The sequence below is a fragment of the Poecilia latipinna genome, unplaced genomic scaffold (genome assembly GCF_001443285.1).
Source record: "Poecilia latipinna isolate Pla-1442-1.1 unplaced genomic scaffold, P_latipinna-1.0 Scaffold485, whole genome shotgun sequence".
Classification (NCBI taxonomy): domain Eukaryota; kingdom Metazoa; phylum Chordata; class Actinopteri; order Cyprinodontiformes; family Poeciliidae; genus Poecilia; species Poecilia latipinna.
Window position 1 is genome coordinate 327,598 of NW_015113101.1, and position 13,925 is coordinate 341,522.

The 13,925-nt window shown below is 39.4% G+C and overlaps 1 protein-coding gene across 1 annotated transcript in view; it reads right to left on the bottom strand.

The window, feature by feature from the left end:
• LOC106951989 (transcription initiation factor TFIID subunit 4-like) overlaps positions 1-13,925 on the bottom strand; it is a 102,602-nt gene that overhangs the window by 44,153 nt on the left and 44,524 nt on the right. Inside the window, exon 12 of the mRNA XM_015039807.1 lies at positions 10,589-10,645. Coding sequence (XP_014895293.1) covers positions 10,589-10,645 — 57 coding nt within the window. The remainder of the gene's footprint in view (positions 1-10,588; positions 10,646-13,925) is intronic.

Consider the following 13,925-nt stretch of genomic DNA (forward strand, 5'->3'; position numbering starts at 1 on the left):
TACTCTCCAAAGAGCCGAAAATGTGTTCTAGATGGAAACATGCATGGATTCATCACATCTTCTCAATAATTATATGTAGGAGAGTTCCTCAAAAATTATTTTATAGACATTTCAACAAATTAGAACATTGTGAGAAAACAAGTTTGATTCAGTTCTTCACTTCAAAACTCATTATATAGCTTCACTGCACAAATTTATATGGCTCACGCAATAATTTCTGTTGTTTTTTTTTTTGTTTTTTTTTGCTTACAGCAAAGGAAAGAATTTGTAAGCCTATGTTCAAGTAGTGCACAGTAAATGCGTTCGGTTCATAGTTGTGGTTCCTATTGCATGAATTGCTACATTAATGTGATCTTCATGCAGATGATAAGCTGCTGAGGAGTTTAGATAGTGCAGGTGGCTTTCCGTTTGCATTATTTCTGGTGTCTTTTATCTGCCGCTTGGCAGATAAAAGACTCAGTGAAAAGCAGTGATACAATGGTTGTTAAACTAACAATGGCACTTGACAAAATCTAAAATGTTTACTGGTTTTCTCAATTATTGACTGCGTGGTGTCTTTTTTGGCTTTGTACTTTTGTGTTTTTACGACGTAAAGCACTTTGAACTGCCTTGTTGCTGAAATGTGCTATACCAATAAAGTTGATTGATTGATTGAAATGCATTTTTTTGTGGGTAATTCCTGCTGAAAAACAAAACCACCTAGCAATATTAGTCAATTTTCTCCCTAGCTCGGATAAGACACTCCTTGAAATGTGTCTGATTCATGTTGTGAAACATGACCTGAACGTGTTTGTGTGTGATGCTACTGACTCCAGCCACAGTCCACGCTTTCCGCATCTCCCCCAAACTTCTTCCTTCCACTCAACTACACCTTAATATTGTTTTATATAGAACTCTGAAGAGTCAGTTTGTTTAGCAATGACCTTCAGTGGACAAATCTCCTTGACAAAGCTGCCTGAGACAGCTGTCAAGTCAGCAGTCCGATTTTGTATTTCTGCATTAAAAACATGTTTTCTGCTAATCTTTTGTAATATTCACATTGTCAAAGAACGTTTTAATTAGCTGTGAGTCTACGTCATCAAAATTAGCAGTTGAAATATACCAATCTACATAAAAAAACAAATCTATACAATAAGAGTTTCACATTTCAACAGAATTACTGGAAGAAACTAATTTTTCGTCAATATCCTAATTAACTGAGATGCACCGTATTGTTTACATGTCTTGCTGTCCAGAACATTGAACACTCCCTCTCCACCACTGTATTGTGTGAATGGTTCTGCTTATCCTGTCTGGAATTATAATATTTTACTTATGGAGATGAATTCAAAATACATGCATGAACTAACAGCCATGGCACAATCTGTTCCTTTTCTTCTGAAGCTCCAAGAGCTTCCAGGGACCAGGACCAATTATTTAGAGCCCTCAGTCGTCCCCGAAGCGAAGGTCATTATGTGAGTGTCACTATCATGACCTGGCGGTTTTCCTTCATCTGCAACTTACTTTATAGGAACCAAACGACATAAAGGCATTTTGAGTGAAACATTGGATTACACTAAATTCTGACTTTGAAGTAAGTTTTATTCCTATTAATAACATTTGTAATTCACATTTTGCCAAAAAAAAAAAAAAAGAGTTTAACAAAGAAGTCAGAAAACGTTGTTAAGCAAATTCTAATGGCGTTGTACTGAATCGGCAGCCGGAGCGTGGGGATCATTAAAAATACTGCTTATCTAAGGGAAAATTTCCTGCTTTAAATGTTCTCGCTTTGTCTCATTCTATGCTTCATCTGGAAGTCCTCTCTGCCTGTCTCACACTTTTTTTTTTTTTTAAGATTCTCCGCTCGTCACCTCCTATTGATCACGGCTAATTTGCATCCAGGAAAAGATGAGAACTCAGATATTCACACTTCGAGAGAGGACGATCTCAATGATTTATTCATTTCCAAATCAAAAAAAAAAAAGCAGTGAAGGTAGATGAGAAGGGGAATCTTCACAGGCAGCAGGCGACTAACAGGCTTTGGGGCTGGGCTCTTCTTCCCCACACCGCCTGCAGGCACATGGTGTGCAAGTCCTCCTAATTAACAAGGTGAATCATGCTGCCGCTCTCTAATTAGCCAACATGACAATCTAATGGAAACATGCAGGCCAGGCTGGCACACTTAGCATCACCTCACGAAGACCCCGGCTACTGTCCTCCCCACAAGAATTCGACAAAAGCAACACCTTAACATTCAAACGCAAAGGAGAAGAAAGTGGGGCACAACGGAACAAGGAGGTGTATTTTATGAAGAGGTCAGCAGGGAAAAGTTCGCAGGCACAGGTAAGCTAATCTTCCCTCCTTTTCTATCCACATGCACGTGGTGGTTGTTGCCTAATTGAAACATGTCCTGCCTCCCTCCTGCTCGTATACCCGGCACAGGAGGCTGACACCTCGCCACCAGCGTAGCTCAGCCCGCCCAATTCCCCTGTCGCTGGAGTCCCAAGGAGTGCTCCGGCGCACAAAGAGAAAAGTGAACCTACAGGCTTGTGCAGCAAGTAGACGAGTCGCTATCTCCCTGTGAGGCAAAATCTCCTTTTTTTGTTGTTTTCCTTCTCATTACAGCACTTTGTAATATTCGAAAACACACAGGAACACCAAAGGTACTTTTAAAGCCTACTTCTGTTTTTTTCCCATTGTAATATGTCTTGAGGTTAAGAAAAAAAAACTGAAGTTGAGACTTCAGACAACAAAGCAACAAATAAAAATAGGGTAACAGTGTGTTATGTAGTAGCCTGCATATCTGGGAGACAAAGCAAGCCATTCTTATGTGGTAATTAATCTATCTTTGTCAAGATGTTTTTCACACAATTAAAATAATAGAAAAATAAAAGAAATCATGTACGAACTCAAAAGACACTGAACTAATCAATCGTTATTGCACACATAAACGGGGATAAAAGCTTCCTTCCCTTCAGCAGAGCATCTGTGTGTGTCTACTGTGCGAGTTGCTGCAAGTCCGGTGAAATTATTGCACTGTGTCTTTAAGGCCAGAAGACAAGAACATAACTATGAGTCGGGACACACAGAACAGCAGGAATTCTGTTTGAAAATCGGCACAGAAAGAGAGAGAATGTGGAGGAGGGCAGCAGGCTCTCGCCCTCAGGCCTACCTGATGGGCGAGAGCGCCTCTTTGAGCAGAGCGGTTTGTGGAGGGCCAGAGGATGAGCGCCTATGAACTCCCAGATATAACCAGTCTAATGGAAACTATGAAGTAGCTACATTGTCCTCTGACACACAAGAATCTCTCTTTTGCGGAGAAAAAAAGTATAAGGCGGCCGCTGATGGGGATTACAGTGTGGGCGGATTCCAGGATCTCCATGACCCGATCACTTGTGAAGGAGGCCAAGCTAATCAAGACCCATATGTTGGTGTTAAAGCCTGGTGGATGCTTCTCGATCAAACGGTAAAGATTTAAGAGATAGAAATGGTGCATAGAAAGTCATTTAATCTAACATGTTATGTTTATGCAGTATGAGAAGTCACATATGCGTAGGACCGTGGACGGTTTATAGTTGAGTTCAGGCAAGACTTGAGCAACACTTTAGTAATAAACTGGTCATAAAACATCATATGTTACGATACAGAAAATTTATTCTAAACAAAAGTGCTGCAAAGAGCAGGGAAGCACTCACCAAGCCTGTCACAATAACCAATTTTGCTGGACGATAAATTGTCGCATTAGTTATTGCGATAAATGATAATATTGTTGCTTTGAGATCATTTTCAAGTTATTTAATGGTGCAGGCAAAAATAATACAAGAGCGTTCTCTCCAAGATCAGTAAACATTCATTTCTAACAAATATTTATAACTTTGGAACTGGAATACATTTTAATATCTAAAATAAATGAACACAATTAAAACAATAAATAAAACAGATAATCAAGTCTCTGTAAAGAAAATTGTCCTTCAAGAAAAGGTTAGTCGAGGCCAATGCACCAGACTGAAGACTTACAACGTCCAGTCTTTGCTAGAAAGAGTGACACAAGAAAAACAATCACGCAAATGGAAATTATCGAGGTCATTTTAATTTATCATGCAATTAATTGATTTATTGCTTACTGTGACAGGCTTAGCACTCACTCTGTCTTCTTTTAAGATCTTTACACTGACTGTCAGTCAGTGAAAGACAACCTGAGTCAACCATTTTCATATCCACTGTCTTGCAAAGCTACTTAAACCATTACCCTGTTTCACATTTTAACACACTACAACAAGAAACACAAATAAGACATTATTTGTGACGGGGGGAAAAAAGATTTTGTTTTTCTAAATAAGAATCTTAAATGTGTGGCAAGCACCCTGGTAAAAGGTGGTTCTGCATGCTTGTTCATCTTTAGTAATTTGTTGCTAAATAATGTGCTCTGTCTGCAGACCTGATGCAAACCTAAGCGTCAAGAGTAACATTGTTTCAGAAAAACAGAATAATTCTTAAAGGCTGTAACCAAGACTTACATAAACGTCTTTGGATCCTGTCCAGAGAAGGGCAGCTGCTGCACATATTTTTGTACTTTTTACTTGCCTACTAGTGTTGACTACATCAAGAAGCACTAGATCCAAAATGATGTTTCCCAAGGTGTTCAACAACCGAATGACTAAGTAGAAATCATCATAACTACCAAATTGATGAGATTATTTGTGACCATCAGTAATTAGAAACTGACAGAAACGTGTTGAGTAATTGTGACAACATATACAAAAGCTTCCACTGACAAAAAGTTGTGAAAATGATCAGAAGTTTTCTTCTATTTGAAATCGTTTGTAGGACAAAGGAATCATTTGCATCCCAAAGTGAGTTGACTGTATATTCTGTGACTTCTCTGGAACGTCAAGCTTGGGCAACCCTCTGCTAAGCAGCTCATGTGAACATCCTGCAGAAATATCAATGCTAGGAAACAGTTTGTTTTCGGCGGACTCCAGCAGGAGCTTTTGGACAGTTTTTGGTCAGTCGCGTTAGCCTATTTGTCTTCTCCCTTTTCCGTCGTCGCTCTTCTCCTGTCCTCTCTCCACTCTTCCTCTTTACCTCACTCTTTCCTGGTGTCCAGTTGTGCCTGCAGACGTGGCTGCAATGATAAATTTATGGCTGCAGTGTGTCTGTGTGTCTGACATTGTGATGTATCTCTACCGGCCTTAACTCCCTCTCTATCTTTTAACTGGTCCCCGAACCCCACAGCCTCCGTTTGCTTTCCATCTCTTTGTCTTTGTCTCTCTGTGTCCATCCCTCTCTCTTTCTCTTGGTCTCAGTGCTCAAGTACTGACCCCCCCACCCCCCTTACTTCTGCCTTAGCACTGGGAGAGTGAGAACACAGAGACCCACCAACAACAACAACAAACAGGAACTGAACTCCACGATTTGCCCATTGATTTTCACTAGGGGCATTTCTGAAATAGCCCATCTGACCTTTTGGCCAAATGGTAGTGAATGGAGGAAACAGACTATCTCTCACACTACACCTCTGCAGCAGCTATATGTGACAGGACTGCTGGTTACAAAATTTTGTTTTCACTCAGTGGTGAAAATCTGCAAACCAAAGTCAAGGCATAGCTACATAAATACATACAAAAATGTTCCAGGACAAACCTAAGGCCTAAAATAATCTTTCCACTCCTGAAAGAAAAAAAAAACCTAAATAAATCTCTGCAGCTATAGCTTTTACCATTTTTGAAGTTTACTTAAGTCTCAGGGTTTGGTCTGCAGTACAAGAGTGATACATTCACAAAGACAACCGTTTAGCGTTGCAAAATGTCAGTCAAAACAGTGATTGAAGGCGTCTCTTCATTGGATTGCACAGCTTTACAGGTTCTTGCTAAAGTTTGATAGGGAACACATTGTGGATTTGCATGAAGCGGGTGGTCATATTAAGCAAATGCCCCGTGGCCAGCCAGATCCTCTGATCTTTCCCTATTTGAACAGGGATTAACTTGAATTTCATGAGATCACACAACCTTTCAACATATGAAGTCTGCATTTTGTTAAATTTTTTCATTGTTAAAATCTCTGCAAGACAAATGTCTTCCCTGGATCTGACGGACCCTCCTTTTATTCACTCAAAGTTGAGCAAACAACACTTCAGATATTAGGATGTCACTTGGTTATGCTAAGCTTTCATTCTACACTTTGTTAATCCATCTCTCTGGTGTCACTAACATTTTCGCCACAAATATGTTCAGTATTTTATAAGTCTAAAACTAAAAACTGTTGTGCACTTAAATTAGGTGTGTGCAGAAATATAAGATAAAACACTGATTTGTGTGGAAAAACTGCAGCAATTAGGCATCTGGACTTTTAAGGTGACAATTTTCTAAACTGGCACTGGAAACATATTTAGAGAAACTAAAATTGCCATAGGGGGGTTTAAAATGGTAATGGATTGCTAAACAGATAAAAAGATGTACATAGTAAAAAAGGTTTCTGTAATATATGAAGCTGATAGCTGTTTTTCAGTTAGAACCGGCTGAGTCAAAGTTTGGTTCAGGAGGTTCTGGTACTTGAACAAATGTCTTCGCCGACTCCAATCCATGGAACAAGAAAAGCTTAGAGACTCTTACTGCTCAAGTAAAGCTGCAAAAAACAGCAAAACACAGGAGGTTATCTTAAGACAACAATCACAGTGACATTTTTGGAACTTACTAACAGATTTATCAATGCAGTTTTAAATGTGCATCTATGGTAACTTTTTGCTGCAGAGATTAAAGTCTCATTAAACTGGGTTGTTCCATGTTGTTCTCATTCACTTTCAGTTGTTTTTGCATTATTGTTGAAGACTCATCTTCAGTTTGTTCTTCATATTCCAAACTCCTGACTTTTCCCTTGGTCTGCTATGCAGTGATAACTGATCAGTGTGTTTGCATGAGATTTGTTCAAATAAAAGCAACTCCAGGTGGTCCAGGTGGGTGTAACTGTGTCGTTAGCTGTCAGTTTTGAAACATCGAAACGCTGGCTGTGTGTTGGTGCTCTCAGTTCAATAAAGATCCGCAGCAAAGTGATTACCTTAAGAGTGCTGCTGTAGTTAGAGCTTAACAAATCTGCAGCTGCAACAGCGAACAATTTTTGCATGTGGCTCTGTCAGTGGTGCTGTTTTAGGAGTAGCTGCATCTCTGTGGAAAAGAGGAAGTATTTAGGTAGTTTTAATAAAGAAGTCCACACTGTGAGAGGCATGGTTCACCCCTTCACAGCACCGTATGTGAAAAATCTTAATACAACAAAATGGAGGACTAAACTTTTGGTAACTGGTAAATTTTGTACATTGTCACTTTACTTGGGAATATACTACAGCTTGTTGATATATATAAGTGGGTGCAATACTGTTATCGCAGAGGAATGCTTGTACACAATATTTACTAAGATATTGTATTTCACTTGACATGCATGAAAATTCGGCATGCCAGTAACAATACTGGCCAATTGAATAGACTAAACTGCCCTTGATGCCTTCACTGGATGTATATCTTTAAGGAAAGGAAAAGAAAAAAGAAAGAGTTAAAGGGGCAATGCTATGTATTTCACAAGGACGCAGAGCCATTTTATATCACAATCAAGTAACCATGTTACCTTGAGTTGTAAAAGTGTGCAGGTCCACCACATGTTTACTAATTGCTGCTGCCGCTAGTCTGAAGGAGCTGAGTGAGGGACTCTAGGAGGAGGGGTGCTCTCTTAAGAAAATGTGAGTTGTAATTTCAATATTCCATATAGAATGATGCGGTGAATATGCCTTTCAGAAAGGATTGGTTGAGCACTGTGTGTGCATTTATAGTTTGACCATATTTTCAGTAATATTTTTAAATAATGACGTTTCAAGTTCTATACAATCTGCCGACAATTTATTTTTGAATGCTGAGTATTATATTAAGTTGGCCCATGCCTGAAGCAAACATTTAGTTGAAGAACATAACAGTGTGATTCCGTCTGTACGATTTGATGGTAGTTTGGTGGAGGCAGTGGCTGCTTTGTGCAGAGGGGCTTACAGAGAGGCTGGCTCCTCTGGCTGTCGCCTGGAAGAGCAGCTCGGGCTCATTATCCTGATGAAATTTGCGCAGATGTGTGAGCTGCCGACAGACTCTGCAGTGACACAAACAGCCAGCTCTGTCCCCTTGAGCCAGTCAGGTGATGAAAACCGGAGAGGCGCGGGGGCTGAGAAACGACGGCCATTAAGCAAAACAGAAAGAGGTGAGGGATGCTGGAGGAGGAGGGAGGAGTGGGGGGTGTTTGTGTGTGTCGGTAAAATGGGTGTGGGGGCTGGGGGGTAGTTACATAAAGTAACCATTTCCAATGAACCTTCTTAAAATTCCTGACGAAAATGAAAATGTGCCACACGAAGACGGCGTCTCTTCACGACGCTCTAATCTGGCCGTATCCAGATGACGAGCGGACTGCCACTTAACAGGGAGGAGATCCACTTTGATCACATGGGCCCCCCCGGGGGCAACTATCATGATGCCTATTACACCACTTAATTTGCATATGTTGGGCTTATGGGTAGGCTGAGATCTAGTGCGAATGTTCAAAACTGCAGCAGAGCTCAGTGTTGCTAGAAAGAAATGGTTGGGACAGATGAAGAAAAAAAGACAAGAGCGCTGGAGGTGCAGTAAGAGAAGCCAACTTGTCATTCAAAGGTCACAAGTTCAATAATTTCTTATGCACTTCTTGTTACTGTGCACTATTTTATTTTATATTTGTATCATGTTCGAATAAAATTTCATTTCATTTCATTTCATTTCATTTCATTTCATTTCATAACCGATCAGTAAGGGACGTTAGAAAAGCCGGAAAATAGAGTTGGAGACGCCAACACTAAACGGGAGGCTGTCAGGTGGAAAAAGTCTGGAAATGTGCTAGCCCAAAGTAGTTTGTCAGCTAGAAAAGTGCATACATTCCCAAAATACTTTCCCTGGATGAATAAAGCATTTTCCTTTTAAGAGTAAACTACTTAGAAGAAACCATGCTGGCTTCCTAACTTCTACATCAACAACAACAGGTGAGTTTCGCTTGTTTCATCCCTCTGCCTACTCAAATTTCTGTACAGAGGCTCCACAGAGTGCTCTTGATCCTTGTTAGCGAGCACTGACAACACCAAGTGAAGATATTCTGGTGTAAACACACCAGGAAAACAAAAAAGCAAACTTGTGGTGTGAAAGAGCCGTCTTGTTTGCGTAAACAACATTAACCATTCGCTAAAAGATGTGTAGTCTACTTTCTGGAGCTCCACTGGGAATCCATTCAATTCAAAACCTGTAGTTGAAACAAAGAAGATATATCACTATCCTATCAAAAAAAAATGGAAGTCTGAAAGAGTTGTTAATTTACAACGCCAGTGTGGGTGTCATACCTGGGCCCAGTGGGAATAGAGGGAAGTTTTGTACTATTTTCTACAGCAAAAAAGTTAATGCGAAGCATATTTTAGTAACCCTCATTCAAGCATGTTTTACAGAACTGTCTACCTGTTTGCAAACAATTTAGCATTTAGTAAATGCTGTGCGAATGCTGCATGGTTGGGTAAGCAGATCTGCCAAAAGAGCTGACCTGATGCAGGAGTATTTGTAGAGTAGAAATTAAGAGAAATATCAAGAGATTGTGCTGAAAAAACACTACATGAAACATACAGACTATAAGCTGAAAAGTGGCAACAAAACCTAAAACTTACCTTGTTGACTGGTTTTCAGTTTAATTTTCAGCAACTGTAACTTATTTCTAATTCATTTGATTTTTACTTCACTTTTGGATCGGTCTTATATTAATTTTGTTGTAAGCAATATAATCACATGGATTCCAGCTCTGAATCTCCTCTATCTTGGAGCTGTGCATGACAATGTGTTAATATTGTGCAACACATTCAAAGACCTGTTTTTCCTGTGTAGTTCAGTCATTTTTGTTCCAAACACAAACATTAGCTAAGATCAGCAACTACGCTATACTTTGCTAACGTGCTGGAATTTGTCAATTTGCTAATGTTGTCTGCAATGCTACCAAGAGATAAATTGAGTTGGTAAGCCGCTAGGAATTTAATTTACATTTAAACTTAAATTTAAAAAATTATGTTATAAATAAGTAAAGTACTAATCATAATATCCTGAAATAATATTGCTTTACTTAAAATGTGTACAGGTCAAAAAATATATGAACAAAAATGATCTCAATAATACCTTTATTTTTAAAAATAAATTCTATTTCATTTATTTTACTAATAAAATGTTAGGTAAGATAAAACTAACTGCATTTGCAGAAATTATGTGCATAATTGTGAAAATTAGACTATATAAAGGTGAAATAAAGCTTTTAACCTGATGGAGAGTTTATGCATTTCTCCTATAGACAGAATTCAATAACAAGGAGGCTTAACAGATGGAAAAAATGCAAAGGAGTGGAGGAGGTGGAGGGTGTCTTTGGTGTGCAGAGAATCATTTTCCAAACTGGCATCAATCGGAGCGAATAATTCCTCAAACTTTTTTAAGTCCGACTTTAAATGGCATTACATATGTAGTGAGGCATGAAAAATTTATGCACTGGTGTCGGGGAAATGTCAAGGGTAATGATCTCCGCAGCAGCTTACCTCCTTAGCTTTCTGTTTCAGTCGAGCTTGCTCTGGGTCCTCTTGCCTGGAGCGACTCTGTGGAGTAAAAAACGGAGGGATGGGGATGGGTGGAAGGGACACAGGTTAACAGCTGGTTTAAGGAGCCCACTTTCCCAATACACACGCACACTTCTGCTACTCATCTGTTGCTGTAGCAGCAAAAAATAGTGCAAAATGGGAACAGGATACAGAGGTGTCAAGGACATCATATCTGAATACAGAGAAGTGCAATGGAGCACCCCCTGGGGGGCAGTGGCCTTTAAACCTGCTCCAAATCCAGCCCTAAATAAGCTGCTGCGGGGGGATTCTAATCAAAAGAGGTTATTAAAAAGTCTGCAGGAGCCAGCATGCACACACACGCACAGGGGAGAAGATGTTGGTGAGTGTCAGTGGCAACGACTGTCTGTGTGTCACTGTGTGTGTGCCAGTGTGGCTATCTGTGTGTCCCTGGCGTAACAACACAGCACTTCTATTTTAATCAGCCGCTATGATCTGGGTGAATGTACTTGTCCCTGGAAATCCTTCACGACAGAGCCAAATGCACATGTACAGATGACCACTGCGGGCAAAACAGGCTCATCATGGCACAAGGGACTAACTGAGGGTTGTTTGTGAATGCAGGCATAAGGTGGATCTTTTTATGTAGCAGCACTATCGAGAGTCTGCTCTAATAATATTCCTGATACACTGTCTTTTAAGAGTACTGCCGACCCTTGACCGTCTTTATATGTTGTCACGCAACAATTATTTGTATTTGTATCATGTTCGAATAAAATTTCATTTCATTTCATTTCATTTCAACAATCATAAATTACAATGTGATTATAGGACTTCAATGCAAAATTAGATGCTTTTGAAATAGGGGTGCACCGATTTATCTGCTGGCCGATAAATCGGCCGGCAGATAAATCGGTTATCTGCCTTAATTTTGGGAATTAAGGAAGTCCCAAAATTAAGACTTCCTTAATTTTGGGAATTAAGGAAGTCTTAATTCCTTAATTAAGACTTCCTTAATTAAGGAAAATTAAGGAAGTCTCCCAAAACTTCCTTAATTTTGGGAGATCGTAATCGGCTGACACTCGTATGTAAAGCCGATCTAGTCCACCGATCTTATCTACATCTGCAAAGGTCTAAAAATCAGTCAGCGTCCTCTTCTGCTCTCCTGTGAGAAAGGTTGTACTGATAGAACGGCCCATCGGATCATGTCTGCACTTTTGGCAATGAGCCGATCATTTGAGACCAAAACAAAATTGGCATCGACCAAAATCGGAATCAGCAGGTCGTCCTTTATAAACAACTGTAATCGGCAGTAGGCCAGAAAACTGCAATCGGTGCACTCATATTTTGAAAATATGTTGCAAATAAAATTCTGAAAGACTTGTAGAAAGAAATTGGTAACACTTTATTTGAAGGGGGTTGAATAAGACTGTCATGACACTGTCATGAACATGAATAAGCCTTCATGAATATTTATGACTGTTGTCATAAAGCGTCATTCGGTAAATTATGACACTTTTAATACAAAGTTGACATTATTCAAAATGTCTTTGTTATGACAACTTGACATTAACCAGGAAATCATTACTGTTTAAACTTTACCTTTAATAACATAAAGTTACCTAATTTTTAAAGTGCAATCATCAATACTTTTATAACAAATTTATATCAGTAATGATTTTTTGGTTAATGTCAAGTTGTCATAACAAAGACATTTTGAATAATGTCAATTTTATATTAAAAGTGTCATAATTTACCGAATGACGCTTTATGACAACAGTCATAAATATTCATGAAGGCTTATTCATGTTCATGACAGGTGTTATGTCATGTTTATGACAGTGTCATGACAGTCTTATTCAACCCCCTTCAAATAAAGTGTTACCAAGAAATTCTTAAGAAGCTCTGTTTGCAGTTTGTCACAAGACGTGGAGGGGAAACAGCAGACATGAGGAGGAAGGCCCTGTGGTTACGAGAAACCAAAATGTAGCATTTTGGTCTGCATGCAAAACGCTATAAACCAACACTGAGGTTAGTGCCACACACAGTGGTGGTGACATCATGCTGAGGTGATGATCATTTCAGCACAATTAGGAAAACCTGACAATTGTTGATTCGAATAAGGATTTCCCCAAATAAACTGTAATTCTTGAAGAAGAAAAAAAAATGCCTGAAAATATTTGAGATTGGGTTGGAGGGTCACCTTCAAGCAGGACGGTTATTCTAAACACCGAGTTGCAATTACATGCCTTAGATCCAAGTAGATTCATGTGTTAAAATGACCCAGTCAAAGTCCAGAAAGCCAACTAAAAAACATGTGGCAAGACTTAAACTTTAATATTAACAGACTCTGAGCATAAAGCCAAAATTACAAGAATTAAGTCATAATATAAAGAGAATAAAGTCATACGAGAATACAGTCAAAATAATATAGCTGCAGTTTACAAGAATGTCATAATATTATGACCTTATTGTCATAATTTTATAACTTTATTCTGACATTATTATGACTTTATTCTCATACTAGGGCTTTATTCTAGTATGACTTTATTCTCTTAATATTAGGACTTTATTCTGGTATAATTATGACCCTATTCTCGTGTCATTTCAACTTTATTCATGTGTATTTTATTCTCTTAATTTGATGACTTTATTCTTATAATTTTATTTATTTATTTTACTCTTAGTATGGCCCTATTACTACTCTCTTGTAACTTTCTACATGGCAGATAATAGAATATTTTCACAAAAATCCAGATTTTTCCATAGCCATTCCTTACTACCACCTTTATTTTTCTTCTGACCATCTATTATATCACATGGATGGAGAGCAGAAACTCCTAAGCCTTCCTGCTAATTGACTTTACATATATCAGGCAGTCCACGTATTGGTCGGTGTCTCAACTGAGACTAATGTGTTTGCCCTCCAGTGGGCCGGAGCAGCCCTCAAGTCCTGAGTCATATTTTAAATGGCCGGCACAGTCGAGGGAAAGGCTTACTGTGAAGGAGGAACGGTGGGAGACGACAGTGGAAGAGATTATTTCAATGGATTTCTAATTCTGGGAGCCAAATTAGCGGGTGCTGAAGCAGGAGACGTGGCGAGCGGGGTGGGAGGAGGAGAGGGAGGGGTCGGTACAGATGGACTATTTACAGAGACCAGCGGTGCCACTGGCACACTCTGCGTCTCCTCTGCCAGCTGCCCCGGTTTCTCTGCTTGCAGCGGGGAGCACAGAATAGAAGAGATGAGGACTGGATACTGCTACACATGCAGATGAGGTTTACTGCACTTCACCTAACGGATGGTGGTGTAAACTAGCAG